We start from the raw sequence: 20172 nt of genomic DNA on the forward strand, positions 1-20172 counted from the left end.
CATTTAAGAACTCAAATAAGACATACATTTATTCATACTAAAAATAAGCCTTCAGGCGTAAGCCTTCAGGAGTTTATACGTTATCTTATTCTATACTAATTAAATGAGTTGTGTACTTTACATTTACGTTTCGTCGTGCACAGAATGTTTCAATAAATGAATAAATAGGGAAAGAGAACCATATAAATCATAGAGCGCAATGCCCATAAAGTATTAGGTAGTGAGTAGTAACGTCGTAAAGATAATCGTCAGTAACTAATGGTGTCGCCGGCGGGTAGACAACAGTGCTGTGCCGATTCGATTATTTATCTAATCGATTAATCGATTATGCGAACCAAGATAATCGATTATTAATCGATTATCTTGTTCGAAATAAAAAAATTTACATTGTCTTACCTCCAGATTACAAAAATGAAACAAAACTGAATTAAATCACATATTTATTTAAAATAAAACTACTAGATATTAAAAATCAAACAAATACACCAATAATTCCCAATCAGTGACCAGTTAGCATTTAAAAAATGATGTAATCTAGATGATTTGGCAGCAGGCTGTTCCTCCTTAAATTTGTCAACTGATCTCTTGTCCTTGCAAGTAGAGGTAATTCTAAGTATTGTCGTAATGTTATTATATTTTCAGTTGAAGATGTAGATGTTGCAATAAAATTTGATTTCCTTCGCTCAAAATGATCCCAGATCGATGGTTTTGCAGTTACTTGCTCAAGTTGTTGTGATTGTGTAATTACTAGCTCACTATAGTCCCTTGAGTGCTGTTTCTGAGATAAATTAGTTCTTCAAGACAACGTTGTTGGGCATTTGTTGCATTACTATCCGTACCGAAACCGAGTTTTTTAAAACGTGGATCCAGCAGACAAGCTATTGCCACATGTTTGTTGTGTAGGGTTACCATAACTTAAATGGCTTACTCCCAATCGATTGTATCGAAATGATAATCGATTGCAAACGATCATCTTGATAATCGATTAATCGATTAATGATAATCGATTCCGCACACCACTAGTAGACAACAGTCGCGTGGGTTCATCTTTACCTTAGAAGTGCCGACTGGTCATCGACACATAAAACATGTGAAAGTGTTCATATTTCTTTCCTCTTGCACCCACACATGTCATATAATCTACGGGTTGCGATAACGCTGAAAATTATTAATTTAGCCTTTGTTTGAAAAATAATGTACTAGGTACTGATAATAATTTGTTTAACAATACCTACCTAGTTTCTATTATTTTTGAAATAAATTGATATAGTTCATACGTTGCAAATTCATACATATAGTACTTATTTATATGGGCATAGAGGTACTTCTATGAAATAAGAAGCCGTTACCAGTAACTTTATCCGGGTTCAGTTAATAATAGTCGAGTTATCACTTCATTTCGAAAGCTACAATACACTATGGTGAAACGTGAATAGGTTCTGTAATAAATAACACACTTGCAGTAGGTATATGCTGCGACCGAACCATTGTAGTGTTAATACCGTAACCGGTAACCGCTTCATCTTGTTAAATAACGAAGACGTGAAGTTATCGCATCTCAATTGTTTTGACGTAGGTACTTATCAATGAAAGCACGAGTCAAATATAATGCTGCTCTAGATATCAGAGACCTTCAATTAAAGTGGATCATCGCAACTCATAAGCTACGGAATCATGATGCCTAAAGGCATCGTCGGTAGTCGTGGTTGTCAAAACGCCCGTGGCGCCACTCGGTCTGCTGGCGCTCTCCCACGCCTCCGTGCGTCGCCTCGCTCTGTCTCGTATCGCCTATCAATCCGATATTAAAAATAAATGCCTTAAAACTTTCACTGCCAAATAAATAGATAGCCACAAGTTTATATGTGCGTGTGTGATCATTTTAAACTCACTAAAACGAGTTTTGTTTTCCAGACAATGAAATAATCTTACGTGTTGCTTAATTGAATCTTTGTCGCAAAGAAAATAGATTAACGTTTTATTATTTGAACAAGCAGTATCCTGTAAAGCGTAAATCTATACTAATATTATAAAGCTGAAGAGTTTGTTTGTTTGTTTGAACGCACTAAATTCGAGAACCGTACTTACTGGTCCGATTTGAAAAATTCTTTCGGTGTTCGATAGCTCATTTATCGAGGAAGGCTATAGGCTATAATATATCATCACGCTAGGACCAACAGGAGTGGAGCTACGGGGGTGAAACCGCACGGAGCAGCTAGTATTATACTTATTATGTAAGAACTAACTAGGTAAGTACTAAGAAGTATTACGTATGCGATTGAATAGATTTACCTACAACTAAAATTTGTACGTAAGTAGTTAAGTTTCCTCACTGTCGCTGTATTTAAAAATTATGAAAATATTTAGATAGACTATTTAAGAAGAAGAAAAAGCAAAATACAAAATGGTCAGGTAGCTAATAGGACATTAATAGCTTGGTACTTTTTCAACACGACAAGACAAAATTTTGAAATTACAAGCGTGTTGAAAATATACTTAAACAAACGATTTTTGAAAAGCAATGTTCTAATAGGAAAATATTTTTTAAGCATAAGCTTTCTAGACCTTGACAATGTAACTAAATATTCGACACACACCACCATCGTTTTCACTCTTGTACAAATAAAGTTTGATATTGATATTAATTTCTTGATAGAAGAGGATCAGGTTAACCACAATATGTTAGAAATGGAAAGTTGTCGTGTCTGTACAAATGTTTATTCTTTAACGTACCTATTGACCATCTGTGTTTTTTTTATTGATTTATACGCACATACTAGTTAGTCGTAATATCGCTATACCTTTGGTTAAGCTTACCTATACATAAATAGAACTTGTCAGATTACGAAAAAACTATACTCCACATTTCCTAATTTTAAGTAGGTATCACTTTTATGGCCTGTTGTGGTAGTGAATTATTTTTGTTTTCAACCGAAAGGAGGTCCTCAGATAAACTGTATGTTTTTATGTTTTTTTGCCTCAGAACTTCCAAATGGGTAGGGAAACCGATTCTAATTATTCTTTTTTATTTGAATACCATCTTTGTGGTTGCCTTCCAGTTGTTCCCATTTTAATTTTATCCAGTTCTGAACATATAAAGGCGTTTTAGCTTTTTGTAAAAAATAATAATAATGTAGTTAACTTGTTTACAAGCGTATTCATATGCGATTGCATCACACTTTTCGGGTGACGAAGTTACCTATATCGAAGAATAATCTTATTTACGTAAATACCTTAAAGCGATTATAGAAGTGCAGTGATATAAGATAGTGAAAGGACAATCGGAAGATAAATTAGATGCAAAACACCTCAGCCTGATTCCTGTCATGTAATGTGCAAGTTAGTGATTCGCCACACGCACCGCTTTCACTACTGTTTGCTGCGTATCCATCGTGTCCTGGTGATAATCGACGTCCTAGTCACATTTCCCATTGGTGAAAATGTGCGTGGCTTGTAAGCAATAATTATAACTTTCGAAAATTCATTGTTGTTTTGCGTAGAGAAATGTAAGTTTCATTTTCTTGTGTGTACACTGATAGCCGACTAATTCGACTAAAGTTAACGTTTTCTTTTAAATGGTAGGTACCTAGTGGCTACGCAAGCTATACTAGGAAGTATGAGAGAATAATTATGAGTTTCTCCATTTTAAACCACAATAATTCAATAAGTTGTTAAAAGCTTTGTAACTATGTCTTTAAACTGTTGGCAAATGGAAACCCATTTGCAGAGGCCTTACCTTTGCGACTCAAGTACTCAACCATCAGCTCAATTATCAATTCTAGACCCATCACAACAGCGTATTCAAAAGGAATTCCCATGGGAATAAGATATTATTTAATATAGCAACCGGATAGACTCTAGAGAGTGAATAGTGATATAGGCGATCTTGCATATTACATGGACAGAAATAGGAGCTATCTATAGGTATCTCCACACACAAAAATCATATTACATTCGCTTGGTCGGGACGTGAAAAAGACAAACAAAGAAACAGGCTTTCGTATTTATAATATGCATTAATTTTAAGGATGAGGTATACCTACCTAGCTCATGTACCTACCTATAGACTAATAGCACAGCTAATAGTTACGTTTAAACTAATGGTGCGAAACTTATTGAATTTACGATAAAAGTACCTATCTATGTTGTATACCTACCTATCATTTCCTATTAGATGTTGATCTATAAAATAGATTCGGCATGATACGTAGCCAAAAAATCAAAATGTAATTCGGTTTTATTGCAATGAAAAATATAAATAATTTAGTTAACATCTTACAAACTTATTGTAATAAAAAAAATATCTAAAAAGAAATCTAAGAATTTAAAAAGAATTGGCATTGCATTTTGTCACTGAGTCGGATAAAATGATTGCCATAGTAGAGAATATAATATGACCACAGCTACCTTGTCAAATCGTTTACATTGTGCCATAAGTAAATATACAAATACATTCGAAAATATAGGTATTCCAAAACTTACACCTAATTATTAATATGCTGAAACAATTATTAATAGCTGTTATTAGGATTTCAGAAACAATTTTGGGATAAAAGTGCCGCGCTCTTTAACATAAATACCTTTCAGTCATTATGTTTTAACCAATATCTACATTTTTCCATATTAAGTATTCGAGGTCAAGTATTTCGCATACATAAACAAGGAGGATGGTTATAATATTAAATTAGCTCGTCTTTCTTCCTGCCACGCCGCTCGGTATTTTAACGAGCGACTTGCGTGCCCAAAAAACGGTTACTAACCAACCACCGCTCTAATTACACGAAAACCGCTATGGGTATGCGACCAACTATTATTTTGAAAATAATTAAAGGCATTTTTCGGTTCATGTTTCAGACATTCTTGGAAAAATTCTTATTTTTGGTGTCGCATTTTTGGTAACAAATGGTTTAATAATAATTTAATATCTCGATATTTTTTTTTTGCATCCAATCTCCACTTCAATTCGAAAAAGGAACCTTTTTGAACCGTATATCTTATAACTTTGTCTATAATTCAACAAATCACAACAGCGTATTTTATTGGTTTCCCATTTTTTTACAGCACCCACTAAAAATAAAAGTACCCACATATTACTATAATTGCCGATCTATTTTAATCTTAACTGCCTACTTAGGTATCAATATTTCCACCACCTCCTAGACCTTGCAGACGTAATTTTTTATAATCAATTTTTACATAAATACAAGGTGTTGTTTTTTTATTTATAGGTTAGAAGCTACAGTCTACTTCTGTTTGTTGCTTTGCTACAAACCACCAAGCAAGAACCCAGTCCAGTCACGCCTTTGTATAAACAAGTTCAAATACCAAATGTGTCAAGTGAGTGTATTAAAATATCTGTAGTTTTCAAGTATAACTCTGTAAATAGAGCTTACGTTTTAAATACATTTAATTAAATTTTCAGATCCCCGTGACAGTCTTAGTAATATCGCTTCAATTTTTTCTCCGCGCATGGATTTTGAACAGTGGAAGCCACTGACTGGACGTGGGGATCCATTACGAAATGATCCCACATATGACTACGAGCCACCAATGTTAGAAAAAGTTCACTACTGGGCTGATGATACCCGATACGAACATGAACGTATTCCAGAGAAGAAATCGGAGGTTTTAGTTTTAGGAGTATCTTCACGAAAACCAAGTGTATCGTCTCGCCCTCCCGTGCCCCCAAAAAGGCACCATCTTTCTCCACCACCTAAGTATGAAGACTATCAATACAAATTTAACGAGCATTACCCAATGACGATATTAGTACCTCCACCACCACCACCAGTAGGATATAAACCATCGTTATTTATACATCATGAAACTAAATTACCACGACCAACACCGACTGCAAGCATAGTAGAAGCGACTCCCCCTGCTCGATACACCGTTTCAACGCCTGAGTTGATAACTTCATTCGCTCTTCAGGAAGCTAACCTTATATATCAAGCAACAGATGTAAATCAAACATGGTTTATAGACTTCAATAAAACTGTACCCAGTAATACGGTTAGCAGCGATTATGCTGGTTGGGGCCCTACAACACCACTAAATGAAGAAAATACCCATAATGTTTTGCATAACTTAATACCACACAATGAACATTTGAAAGAGGTATCTAAAAATCAGTTTCACAATCCCTTGCACACTGAGGTCCAACAGACGTCCCCTACAGAAAACACGCAAATATTAGCAACATTTCTTCCTACAGTATTACCACCAATAGAAGCAACTACAACAGATTCTCGGGAAACATGGTCATATGAACAAACTAGTGTTGAAGTTACAACAGAGTCACAGGTTAATTATTCTGAAAGTGATTCAGAAGAAATAACGACAAATTCCATTCGGCAAACCTACAATTCCACTGCTAAGCCACAGCCGAGTGTTGTCGATATGCTTGGCGCCATGATGTCAATGCCTATGGTTACTGATCCAGATAGACCTGAAGATAATCTATATGCCCACGCCTCTGAAAATATACAAGTGTTTAAAGATCATACTACCGAAGATGGGGGTAATCTCGAAATAATGCAAACGATGCAACCCCCGCCTCCCGTAAGTCAAACACTAAGTACACCTTCACATAAAGAATCCTATCATGTGAATCCGCATATTCTAAATTCTTTATTACATGAAAATCAACATATACAAACTCATGATCCATATCTTCATATGCGGTACACTACGCCACTAACGCCGACTACAGAGCAAACCCAAGATATTAAACCAACAACTGAACCAACGCCAATGTATTTAATTATACAAGGTCATTCCAAAGTAAAAACCTATGGATCTAAGCCAAAACCTGCATCTAACGCCATCACGGACAGTGATGTATCAAAACCTTATGAAACAAACGAAGTTAAACATTTACATCCCATAAAAGATAAATATCACAAAAAAATTGATAAAGATGTTTCAAGATCTGGTAGATCACAAAACTTAACATCTTTAATAGATGCTGGTGTTGGTTCAATAGAAATTCAGGAAGCAGATGTGGGTATAAAGTACGACGTCAGCGATGGAAGTAAAGTGCCTGTAGAAATTTATAGAAAGGGTATTGTAGAAAGTGATGAAAATAATTATTCTGTTTCAAAGAAACATTTAAAACGAGATAGGCGACAGATAGATTTAAGTGACTTTATTCCCTTTGATGACGATACTTTAGATGACTTAGTGTATAAATTTTTTGAAACTCGTAAAAATGATACTGGAATAACTGGTTTTATAGCTAAAGCAATTACAGGAGATGTTGCTACAGCGGTAAAAGATGCTATCAAAGAGGATGATGAAGAACGTAATTATCAAAAAAGATGAACTAAATTAACTGAGACAGGTAGCAAATAAATTAGCAAATTATCATCAAAAAAGATGAACTAAATTAACTGAGACAGGTAGCAAATAAATTAGCATATAAGTTGGGACAATAATTTTGGTAGCTATATTTTACGCATGATGGATAACGGTTTAAGTATATTATATTGATATCCCACCGTCCGCGTCCCTATTCCATGAAATCGATAGGTACTTACAGATATTATGCTCTCTTAATTTATATTAAAATTATACGTAAGTATTTTTAGATAATGTTATACGATAATTTAATAGATGAAAGTAATGAAAAGAAAAGTAAGTTAAATTAACTGGAAAATGTCAATTTATAAGTTATTTATTATAAAACATTTTAAGACTTGCTAAATAAATACTAAGTCATTTATAAAATTCCTTTTATTTAACATTCCAATCATCGTTGGATGACTTTATCTTTTAAGAAATACTTTAGATATACTGTGGCACTAATTAGCAGTCGGTCTCTAAGGAATCAAGAAATTTTTATATTTTTCTAATTATGTGGGCTTACATTGACACGTGTCCACAAAAAAAAGATGTATGCGGTGCAGCGGACGCGGCCCACTAACACACAGTTTTTACCATGCTTTTCGTAGAAATAGACTCAGGCTACTTAGATAAAGTGAAAGCTGCTTATAAACCGATAAAGTCAACATTTATTGCAGTTCACATTAACTACCAGATCGTGTATGAACGCTATTAATTATTCCATCGTATTTTTTACTCAAAAAAGTACTTACAAAACATTCATGGCTGTTCCTTAATGCTAGTATAATAAATCAGAAGGCTGACTATTGAAATTGATAATGCAATTTGAAAACCATACGTTGTAGTTCCAGTATTACACCAGTCAGCTTGACAAAAACAAACTTTATATTCAGCATCTGGTAATCTGAAAAAGAAAAAACATTACAAATTAAATTGTATTCATAAAGAAATGTTGGTAACTAATTATGGTTGGTGACGTTAAAGCTTTACTTCTAAGTAGCATATAGTATAACTACAAGTAAAATAAGGATGTATTTGATTGACTTCAACAAGTGTATTCATTTTTTATCATAGTTACGTATAATAATAAAAAAATGCTGCCCTATCACTACACCATTTACTGGAAAGGAAATTCGTAAGACAGAAAATCGGCGCTTGCCGGGTACCTACACAATATGTTTGAGGATAATGGTAAATTAAATAAATATTCTAAACCTTTCATGTTTACAAGCCATAGCTCTGGTAGGAATTGTCATGGTTCTGGGAAAGAAATCATCTTTGCTGGTCTCGTAGCAGCCGCGTTGTACAATCCACGCATGCCTTGCACGTGCAGTCCAAGAGCGCACGAAGCACATAGTATTATCTTCAAAAGAGAAGATCAATTATAATAAAACCATTTAAATTTTATGCACTATGAAAATTATTTAAATAAAATTTCATTAATTAATTATCAGGAAGTTAGTTACATATAGGTAAATGCAACGACGTGGCATATCTAACTAGAGACTAGACTAAAATAATATTTGATTTGATATAAATTGAAAACTGCGCATTTTATCCATTTTATTCAATGACTTAGTGACAATGAAATAAATACCTAATAAAACTAATAAGTAAGTAGTTAACTAGTTAAGTAAAGTAAGTGTATTATTTGTGGTTTAAAAATGTATTGAAATCTTTTCCTTGTATCAATCAATAGGTGCAAAGTAGGAAACTTTCAGATTTCTTATGCAGATACGAGTGCCAGAGTATTTCCGTGTATAGTATCAACGGACGACGGACCTAAATTCCAACACATTATGGGCATGATATACTATGGAATCGACATCAAATAAATACTTATTTGAAACGTAATACCTCCGGTGCAGTTAATCAATAGATATCGAGTTGAATTGAAGCCGATAAATGGTTTGGCGAAATCTCCTGCACAACCGGGCGTGTCGCGATACGTGGAGGAACAATTGAAACATAAAAGGCTGAAGGACCCTTTACATATGTATAGTAATAATATAAAAATGTACACAATATACATAATATTTGCCGATAAAAATCTATAAACTACATTTTCTATAAAGATGACAATATGTCATAATAACAGATAAATAATTATTCTAAGCTCTCATTAGCTCTATTCTGCATTTTCAACAAAGAGGAAGAGATTTTGTACCTATGTAAATTATTTATTCTCAAGATTAATCGTATTAGGTTTACCTTGGGTTTAGGTAGGTACCCTAGGGCTCCCACGGTTTACCAATACCATTGAGAATCGTTTAGCCAATAAAATAAAAAAAAATACTAAGTAACACACAGAAGTAACATGATAACCACTTCCTCTCAAGAGATAGTTTATGACTAATCTTACCTTTACAAAATATTGTCGAAGAGCAACGTAATTTTCCTACATTTCCTCGGCTCGCAGGGAATAACGTTTTTCTAATAAAGGGGTCTTCACCATAACTTTCATGACTAAATGTACCGTTATAGCACAATAAACCTGTTGTTTTCTCAATACATATATAGATAAGCCATATTTGGCTAGTATATAAATTCATTGCTAACTAAAACCAACTAGATCAAAATGCTCAGGCCTCAGACATTCTGATCTAGTAGTTTAACGTAATAAGCCATTACAATTAGTAGACGGTAGAACGAATGTAACGTTTCAGGTAAGTATTATATTTGTCGCCGTCATCTGGTTGAATTTATTATCTGATTGAATTACTAGGCTGAACGTTTATTTAAGAAGCGTCACATGACGTCCAACTAGATAAGGGACTGTAATTTGTAACATAGCCCTTGGAACAGAGCCGATAAAACGCTCGGCATATTGGTGAAGGTTTGTGAAGGACGGCAGAATTTACTTTTTCAAAACGTTCAAAAGAAGACGAGCCCACGTAGCTCCGCTTCGAGGGGCTCTTATTTCTATATAGGTACATAGTTAAAAAACAACGAACCTAACCTTACCCACCTCCTTATCCAAACTAACAACTACGTTAAATTACGTTCAGTCAAGACGTTGCACGTTACATTCAACAACTCAGTACGTGTTCTCCTATAATCATTCAACTAAATACGCGCTAGTCATTAAACCAAATAGCAGATTCAATCAGAAGACTGCGACATATCTATAATCATAATAATATTTTTTGGTTGCGGATCATTTCATGATGTTATATGATTTTTAAACTATGATCAAGAGACTGTAGGTACTAGTTACTTATTCGGACTCGCGACACTGTCTAATACCTGGCTGTGTCCGCACAGCGGTTTTTCGCGTATTAAGTTGTTGAGTTGATAACTAAATTTTAAGTGCGTATTTTAAATGCGTGTAAGCACACAGTTTAGTAGCAAGTTTCAAGTTAAAATTAAATAACTTGATAAATAGAATTTTTCTGTTAAGTTGGTGGGCGGGGCTTGTTACTGGACACGCTTGGACAGCCAATTACACACAGCCATTAATTATGCATATTATGAAGTATGTACTTTATTACTTGTTCTGTGTAAATAATAGCGAATACTATAACACAATATCCATTCAGAGCTAGCGCGCAAGAGCAACTTTTGTCTCCGCAACTATTTTGTCTCTCCCATCAACTCGATGGGGAGTTGCGTCGCTACGTGCGCGCACTTTCTTACTAGCCCATAGAGTTGATGGGAGAGACAAAAGTTGCTCCTGCGCGCTAGCTCGTGTATGTAAGAATCGTTTGGAGCTCCCCACAAATGATAACAGAAACTTATACCTATTCATCGTGTTTAAGGGCCGTTTTTTTGCAAGTTTATTAATTTCGACTTGGGTTTTCTAGTCCTTTTCTAGTCCTACATAGGTAGGTAACTAATCTTTTTGAAAACAATAACAATTGGGTGTGTATTTCAAGGATTAAATTAAAACTAACTGAATAGTAAAACAACTAGAAGCCTTTTATTGTATATATTTGAAGTTTTCATAAATTGATAACTATTCACTATCGGTGAGGTAACAACACTTGTAGAACCATATTAGCAAACTAACACTAATCCAGATGAAGGTGCATCTAACGTGAGTAGGTGTCCTACCTGTAAGCCACACTAAGAATTTGATAACAGTTAAAACACATAACTGACTAGTACGTTCAATAACTAATTTACTCGACACCTACACTTACATGTTGGATGCACCTCGCGTTTACCGCCGTTAAACTGCACGCATTCATATGAACAAAATTTCAAGTCTGTTGTGGGACTCTGAGATCTCCTTGCTTGGACCCAGTAAAGTAAATACTTCTTTCAATTTACTTTCTCTATATTAAGTAAACTACACAAACATTTTTTACAAGTGAACACGAATCGAACATACATAAATTTAAATGACTGTTCTCACTTTCTTTTTTGCGAGTTTATTTGAAAATGTGCATACATACCTCTATTTCCTTTTACATTCAAGTAAAACTAGCAGTGTTATGATTTACAATATATTTAAGCAACACATACCAATGAATTTATGAATTTATCTGTACACAAAATCTTACTAATAACTAGTTGTTATTTTATAGCTTGATATTTTCTCTCACTATTTAACTACTTATATATACATCAAAAATTACCTTTGATAATTTAATGAAATAAATGGCCAAAAACATTATTCACATATTCCAACACCTACGAGAAAGAAACGCTAATAATATTAACCCCTTACCGCATACAGAGCCATATATGGACGACGAAGTTTATGAATTTTTTATAGGCTAACTATAAACAATATCTAAAAAAACTACCTTACATCTTAAACAGCATTTCATCGAGAATTGGAATGTAATTAATTTATACAGTGTAAATATTATCCATCAGATATATTATAGATTTAGTCTAGCGCGTGCGACGGTTTGGGTGCGCGGAAAAAACCGTGATTTTCAAATTAAGATTTCAATATCAAAAAGGTGAGTAAAGCCATGAAAAAAAATATTTCTTCATTCTTTAGTCTTTCTAAAATAAGGTAAAACATTTGGTTAGGTTGTTTTTTTGCTTTAATCATGTTTTTTTGTACTTTTCCAAATCTGTCATATTTGGCTTCGTATGCATTCCGTCCAAAATATATTATGTCATATGTGGCTGGGTATGCATTCAAGCACAGCATTCAAGGATACTTTCACTGATTGTTCCAGTATCAATCCTAGACACTTTTATCTCACTATGCTAAGCATGTAAATATTATATCATCATCAATAAATACAGACTCATGCTATATGCCACTGTATGATTTTTAATTAGCCGTTTCAGAGCAAATGCGAAAGTCAGGGAAAGCTCTTATTACCAAAAGACGTGGTCGTCTCTCAAAAACTTAGAAACATCGGCATCTCTGGAGTCTCCTCAGTATTTCTGACTCGCCAATTACCGCAAAAAAGCTACGAAAAACTCCTGCAGGACATCTAGATTTTCACTTTGATTCTGTACGGTCTGATGGGATTAGTCATTACCGAATTTGGAAGAAGAACGCCCGTCAGCTATGCCTATATTGTTCCAATTTCGTTCCTTCACGTTATGTGAAAAATATAACGTGTTTTTATGTTATAATGACAAACGTAATTGTTTTAAGCAATTTCACGAAGTATAAGTTGGCTGTGATTCTGGGTGTTATTTAGGTATCCATATAAAGTACTAACATTTCGCCCGCGGCCTCGCCCGCGTTTTCAAAGAAAACCCCGCATAGTTCCCGTTCCCGTGGGATTTTCGGGATAAAACCTATCCTATGTGTTAGTCCAAGTTACCCTCTATATTATGTGTGCTAAATTTCATAGAAGTCGGTTCAGTAGTATTTGCGTGAAACAGTAACAAACAAACACATACACATACATCCACCCTCACAAACTTTCGAATTTATAATATAAGTAGGATAGGATTTATGTAAAGTATATGTAGCATATCAGTTGACTAAGCATTCAGGATACAAGCTTAAGTTTAGTTTGGGGCTTAGCAACCGTGTGTGTGAAATTAATCCGGAATATGTTTTTATTTTATTAATTAGTTACTTTTTTCTAATTGCATACGAAGCCATATATGACAGAAAAAATACAACAAACACTGCATACGAGTCCATATATGGCGCCGTTATATATTTTCTATAATATAAGTAAATAATTTTTTTTCTCAATTTGATCTCATAATGTAAGGTCTAATAAACACTTTTTTGCAAAAAAATAATTTTTATTTCATCTCCTTAATAATTCATGCAATAAGGGGTTAATATTATAATATTATTAGCGTATAATATTATGCAAGATATATATATTTCGATACAAATAAGTACTGTATTTTTGCAAATAAAGATTGTCAGAAAGTACAGACTCGCAAGCGAGTTCTTTATTGTTATTCTATGATACTGCATTGAGAAGATAAGTAATAAAGCTTTCTTTTTTAAGATGTAATTAATTAAACTTCTATGTAATCTTAATATATATAAATCTCGTGTCACAATGTTTGTCCTCAATGGACTCCTAAACCACTTAACCGATTATAATAAAATTCGCACACCACGTGCAGTTCGATCCAACTTGAGAGATAGGGTAGTTTAAATCTCAAATCGTTTAAGAGAAAGCGGGCGAAGCCGCGGGCGGTAAGCTAGTATATAATATATATCAAATAGAACTGTATCTATAGTACCTATATAATAATAATTTTTATTATGTCATTCAATCAATCAGATACCTCAATCCAACCTTTACAGCAGCTTGTTCACTAATTAATTATTTAAATGCCAACTTTTTCAGGAATTTTAACAAACTTCAATATGAAGTATGTTCATACAAATAAGAGACTTATGACGCTCTAACATACGTAAATTATAAAGCGCAACAATTTTAACATAATAAGATACATTTAAAACCAAAAATGTATAACAACGCTTGCATATTTTTTTTTAATTGTATTAATTAATAAATAAATATATGTGATGATATTACTGCATAATATACACAAATACGATATACATAAGTATGATACACAATAATTGTTACATAAGCGGCGAGTTAACGGCGGCATCAATCGACAAACTAGTAATTTTCACAACGAGGCTAGAAAATCCAAAGTAGGGTTCATAGACATAAATAGTTATGTACAATAACAGTGAAGTAAGCACCAATTAATTTGATGGGCTTTATCAAATGCAATTTGAGCTTTTAAACGTTACTTTAATATACTCATACACATTTAGCAAACAATCAAAAGTATGGAAAATAAAATCAAATGTAATAAATATTTTCCACCCTACTCTGACATTCACAACAAATTTACTAGAAGTACATTCTCGTTGTGTAGTTGTAGATGGTAGCCTAGCTTACAGTCCAGTCCAATCCCCAACGCTCTGACACCTTAAGTTGTGCAGCGGCTGCATCCTTAAGACTGAATAAATGTGTCATTTCCAATTCTGTTTTGGCCAATGCGATGGCCTTTTCAAAAAGCTCCAGTGAACGCCGTAAGTTACCTCTGAAATGAGAAAAAGAAAAGGCTTGTTTTAGTTTTAATATTTAAATATAATATGGCCGTTGATGATCATCTGCAAAATAAAATTATTTAAACATGCATGGACCATAAAATTATACTTAAATATTCAATTACAATTGCTGTCAATTTCTGTAGATGACTCATGATTTATTATGGCTATGTGTAACAGTACCTATCTATAAAAATTGAATAGAAGTATTTTGATGATAACAAATGTATGTGATAGATAACAGGTATCAAGTTACGCAATGAAGACATTCATAGTACATATTTATACAACGCTCATCAAATCTTAATATCTTAATATAATATATTATAAAGGCGAAAGTTTGTATGGATGTATGGATGTTTGTTACTCTTTCACGTAAAAACTACTGAACCGATTACAATGAAATTTAGCACACATATAGAGGGTAACTTGGATTAACACATAGGATAGTTTTTATCCCGGAAATCCCACGGGAACGGGAACTACGCGGGTTTTCCTTTGCAAACGCGGGCGAAGCCGCGGGCGGAAATCTAGTGGTTAATATAATAAAAAAAAAAGTTTTATGCTTACTTGCTAAGGAGGATACAGAATAAAGTTTTTGAATATGTCTATTTCATAGAATTTTTTCATGTAATGAAGGGTGTTCTTGTAAACTGCAAACTAATGATCTTTTTCATTGATAATAAGGACACTATTATTAAAAATGTTTCATTCTGATGGGATAAGATACTTCTAATAAAATGAGCTTAGTGTCAACTATAGATTAAAGTGTTTTGAATGCATTCGTGGTTGCATACTTGTTCTTACAAATTTTAAATATGGTTGCAATAAACAACAAACTGCTATCAATCCTAATTTGGATTGATATCTTAAAGACTGTCATAGATCTGGAAAATATCATTAGATTCTGCCTTTGTTTTATAGTCATACTTGAGTTTACATTTCTACATTTTGTCATATATATTATACTAGGTTTCCGCCCGCGGCTTCACCCGCGCAGTCAAAGAAAAACCCGCATAGTTCCCGTTCCCGTGGGATTTCCGGGATTGTGTCATTTTCCCGGGATAAAAAGAAGCCTATGTCCTTTCTAGGGTATCAAAATATCTCCATATCAAATTTCATGAAAATTGGCGGTTAAAGCGTGATTGAGTTACAGACAGACAGACAGAGTTACTTTCGCATTTATAATATTAGTATGGATAAACAATATAATTGTATGTTGAATTAATTAGTGGCTTTTGAACTGTGAACATAATCCAATTATGTGAAGTAGTTTCTACATGATGTGAGTGTAAGCATATCATTTACAATAAAAATTCCAAAGGGAATTATTTTGGCTTCAACTGACGTTCTAAAGATATAATGCATAATTGTAGTAACATGGAGTTTTGTAAAGTAATAATTATAAAAATTATGTTATGATAATTTTTATATTATCATGTATAGAGTAAATTTTTTATAAACTGTATTATAATAAGATCAAATACCAGTCCACAATTCACATGTATGATATAGCTCATAGAAAATGTGCATAGAAATGTCTTTTTAGGAAAAAATAACTAATAAACCACATACCTTTGAACTTCAATGGTGCCAAGAGTTTCATAAGCAAAATCACATTTATCATCCATTTCTATGGCTTTGTTAATTAACTTGACAGCCTTATCAAAGTCAGTGCTCTTCTGTAATTGCACAAGGCCTTTGTGGACATAGAGGGTTGCATTGTTTGGGTCTACTGCTAAGGCAGAATCAAATAATGCATCTGCCCTTCCCCACTCTTGCTGATCTGACAATACTTGGGCATATAGAATGTATGCTTCAGCACACCTTGGGAATCTCTCCAATGCCTTTTCAAAGTCTGCCCTTACTTGGTTCAAGGCTCCAATATTTTTGTGGAGTTGAGCATGTCTATAGTCAGCATAGCACTTTTGAATGTAAGCAATGGAAAAGTCAGGGTTCAGCTCTACTGCCTTTGCAAATTCCGATGTAGCTTCATCCATCCGTTCTAATAAGAGATATACTTGTCCACGGTGATGATAAATGTCAGAGTTCCCAGAATCCAACTGAGCAGCATTTGCAAAATCTTCAAGACACTTCTCTGTGTTTTCCAGTTGCGTATAAAGAGAAGCACGTTTGATCAAAGCATTCACTTTGACTTTCGTGTTGGCATCACTATCAATAACTTTACCCAAATCAACTTGAGCTTCTTCATGTCTACCAAGAAGGAGGTAGAAAGTAGCACGCAGGAGTAAGGCTTCATATTTATATTTGCCATCTGCATCCAATTCTTCAGTGCAAGCATTCACTACTGACTCATAATCTTGAGCATCAAGGGCATGTTTTGCTTTAGCGAAACCACCACTCTCCTTATCATCAAGACTAATTTTGGTGATTGGGTCTTCAGAAAATGCTGAAAAATAGGTTTTAATGAAATGTTTTGAAGGCATAACTGGGTTTCGCTTGGCTAATGCTTCTCGTGCATGTTGCCTTCCCAGTGCTTTCAGGATACGATCAGCATTTACTAGTGAACTTTGTACTTGAAATCGTTCCAAAATACAAGCTGAAGTGACATCTTCTAAAGCTAGGACAAGATCACCACTCTTTTCAGCAGCTCGGGATCGGCGAAGATATGCTTTAACATACTTTTCATTCAATTTCAATGCAAATGTACAATCTTCTTTAACTTGATCCCACATTTCCCTTTTCTCATAGCAGGCCGAACGATTTTGATAGAACGTTGCCAAGTCAACGGGTCGGTCAGGTGGACAAGCTTCAATCGCTTCATTGTACAAAGATATCGCTTTATCATATTCGCCTGCATGAAATGCACGGTTTCCGGCACCCTTCAACTTCATAGCGCGGTCGATCGCACTTTCAGGAGCTTTTGCATTTTCTTCGTTATCTAATGAAATCGTTGTTTTCGCTTTGAGTTCAGCCTCCTTCTTTTTTTCCGGATCTTCAAATCTGTTTCTTAAATAAAGATAACCTAACCCGATAGCCAAAGGGGCACCAAGAAGGATAGCCAGCTGCCATTTAGGAAATGGTGTACTCCCCGTTGACGCCATCCTCTAAATATTGTAACATCTACTACTAAATCACCATTTATATTGTATGATATCTTCAAAAACTGAACTCCAAATTTTATAACTTTTACGCAAGTCCACCTAACCTTTTTTTATTTGACGCTTTGACACCGAAAAATAGATAAGATCAGAACAGCTTATAAATTTTTTACAGATAACACGTGATATTCCAGTTGACATATATTTATTCTGTATTTCAATTATCTATAATAAAAAAATGAATCCCAAAATGTGTTGATAAGCGCATAACTTGAGAACGGCTGAACCGATTTCGTTAATTCTTTTTTTATTATATTCCTTGATGTACGAGGATGGTTCATATGTAGAGAAAACGTAAATATGTACCACGGGCGAAGCCGGGGCGGACCGCTAGTTCTGTATAAAAACAGCATGAAAAATGTTTATTTATAGAAATAAACTAATTTGACGATAAATTATCATGAAAATTGGAATCTTATCTCCATACAATAAATAAAATAGCGCAAACATCAATATCTTGAATTTAAATTTACTTTTTAGCATTTTCTTAAGTTGGCTTGGAAAAAAGTGGAAAAAAATAATCCTGTTTTCACTGACCTACAAATCTAGGCTAGTTGCAGAGCTTGACCGACCATCAGTGCGTACGTGTGTCATAGTCATTAAACAATTGTTGATGCGTATCGTCAGGACCGACCGCGACGGTATGCACTCGGGTATGTATAAGTTACTCTATGGTATGCACCACTGCACTGACCTTAGAGCATTAGAGCATTAAACCAACCGGAGTGGCCATTGGCAGGCGTTCCCCGCTCGCCAAAGGTTTGAGTACGCGTTACATACCTGTTATATAAAACTAGTTGACGCGCGCCCAACGCCATTTTGCTAATGTCAGTGAACGTGAAAAAACCGGAGCGAAATATGCCAAATTGAAGTGAATTTACGTGTAAGAAGTGGTCAGAAACGTGGAATGTAATTAAGGATAATGTTACTTTTCATCTGTAAGTACTTTTACATCAAAATATTGTGAAATATTGCAGCAAATTTGCAAAATACTGAAATATATTGTCAATGTAAAAGTGTTGCCACATAATGGTACTACATCCACTTTTGGGTAAATTTTAAACTACGTAGACTGTTTTAATATTTAATTATAACTTTTATCACCGTTCATATTTGTTATTATAGAGTAATAAAATTTAGCCAAAGAAACCATAAATAACGTGAAGTATAATTTGTATAAACTTTATGAATTAATGATAAATACCGTTTGCAAATTCATTTATTGTTTATCTCCAACACATGTTTTTCTTTAATATTTTATAGTATACTAAGTTTAAGTTTGTATTTTATTAATTATAATGCAATTACTTACGTTCGTAACATGTACGTAAAAAGGCATTTTTAATTCGTTATTCTGGTATCACTGCATAAAAATTAGGGATGGGACGGTAAAAGAATAATATCGATATAAATATTATCCAGCCGTGGGCGTCTTATGGCTGATGATGATAAATTTTATCAGTTTGTTTCATTCTCATTTTTTTTTCAGATTTCTAAAAGCTGCTGTGATTCGGGATGTTTGGATTCGATCTCCGAATGCGAATCATGTTTCATGGACTCCTAAACGGACTAGCACTAACTAGTGTTTCTGCGTTAAAATAAATGTAAATATTTGTAAATAAATGATGTAAATGAACGACGAAGCTGTCTTTTTGTTCACTATTTCTTGTTTTATATGTAAATTGTGACATTCACAAAAAAATGATATTAGGCTAAACTTTATGGGACGTCGAGTTGAGAGGCGTAAATTTTTTTGTGGTTAGCTGTTGTCCTACGGAACCTAAATCTAAAATTTTCAATTGACGGAAACTTTTAGTTTTTGAGATATTAATTTTTGAAAACTAGAAAATTACTATAGAGGTTATACTACATCTTTATTTTTGTTACGCATATTCATTGTTTTGAAAGTGTCAAATCGACGTCACGACGACCTCTCAACTTGTTATTCGTTAAGAATACTTAGATGTCACAAATCACAAATATTTAATTTATCATTAAAATTAAAATTCTAAATTCATTGAGCATAAAGTATCGATAAGTATTATAATTATTATCGACTTAAATTATCGACGCGTTTTCGCACTATCGATGTTTACATTGACGTTGAATACAGACACGGTGTCTATGTGTGTGTTTGTACCAAGGTTTGTACTTGTATGTGTATAGTCATGCTGGTGTTTGATTATTTTGTCGTGTGCGTGTTGTAGCGACGTAATCTCAAAATGCGTTTGTGTTAACACTATTTAA

At 34.0% G+C, this 20172-nt stretch overlaps 2 protein-coding genes and 1 long non-coding RNA gene across 4 annotated transcripts; 1 reads left to right on the forward strand and 2 right to left on the reverse strand.

Annotated features, from left to right (window-relative positions):
- Window positions 1-7713: 7713 nt before the first annotated feature.
- Window positions 7714-9952, reverse strand: LOC123693786. 2 transcript variants are annotated; one of them, XM_045638998.1, is made up of 3 exons: window positions 9704-9952; window positions 8557-8704; window positions 7714-8245 (listed from the first exon to the last, which is right to left on the reverse strand). In XM_045638998.1, the coding sequence occupies exons 1-3, from the start codon at window positions 9891-9893 to the stop codon at window positions 8101-8103; spliced, it is 483 nt and encodes a 160-aa protein (XP_045494954.1). In that variant the 5' UTR covers window positions 9894-9952; the 3' UTR covers window positions 7714-8100. The 2 variants fall into 2 exon arrangements, with proteins under 2 accessions (XP_045494954.1, XP_045494955.1); XM_045638999.1 differs by lacking the exon at window positions 9704-9952 and adding an exon at window positions 9199-9374.
- A 4286-nt stretch (window positions 9953-14238) lies between these two features.
- On the reverse strand, window positions 14239-17989 carry LOC123693589 (mitochondrial import receptor subunit TOM70). The gene is made up of 2 exons (XM_045638752.1): window positions 16379-17989; window positions 14239-14796 (listed from the first exon to the last, which is right to left on the reverse strand). Exons 1-2 carry the CDS (start codon window positions 17866-17868, stop codon window positions 14643-14645), a joined length of 1644 nt encoding a protein of 547 aa, XP_045494708.1. The 5' UTR covers window positions 17869-17989; the 3' UTR covers window positions 14239-14642.
- Window positions 17990-18635: 646 nt separating this feature from the next.
- Window positions 18636-19565, forward strand: LOC123694072. Its single transcript, XR_006751767.1, has 2 exons — window positions 18636-18863; window positions 19415-19565. It is a non-coding gene; the product is annotated as an uncharacterized LOC123694072 (long non-coding RNA).
- Window positions 19566-20172: the final 607 nt, after the last annotated feature.

The sequence above is a fragment of the Colias croceus genome, chromosome 8 (assembly GCF_905220415.1).
Source record: "Colias croceus chromosome 8, ilColCroc2.1".
NCBI lineage: Eukaryota > Metazoa > Arthropoda > Insecta > Lepidoptera > Pieridae > Colias > Colias croceus.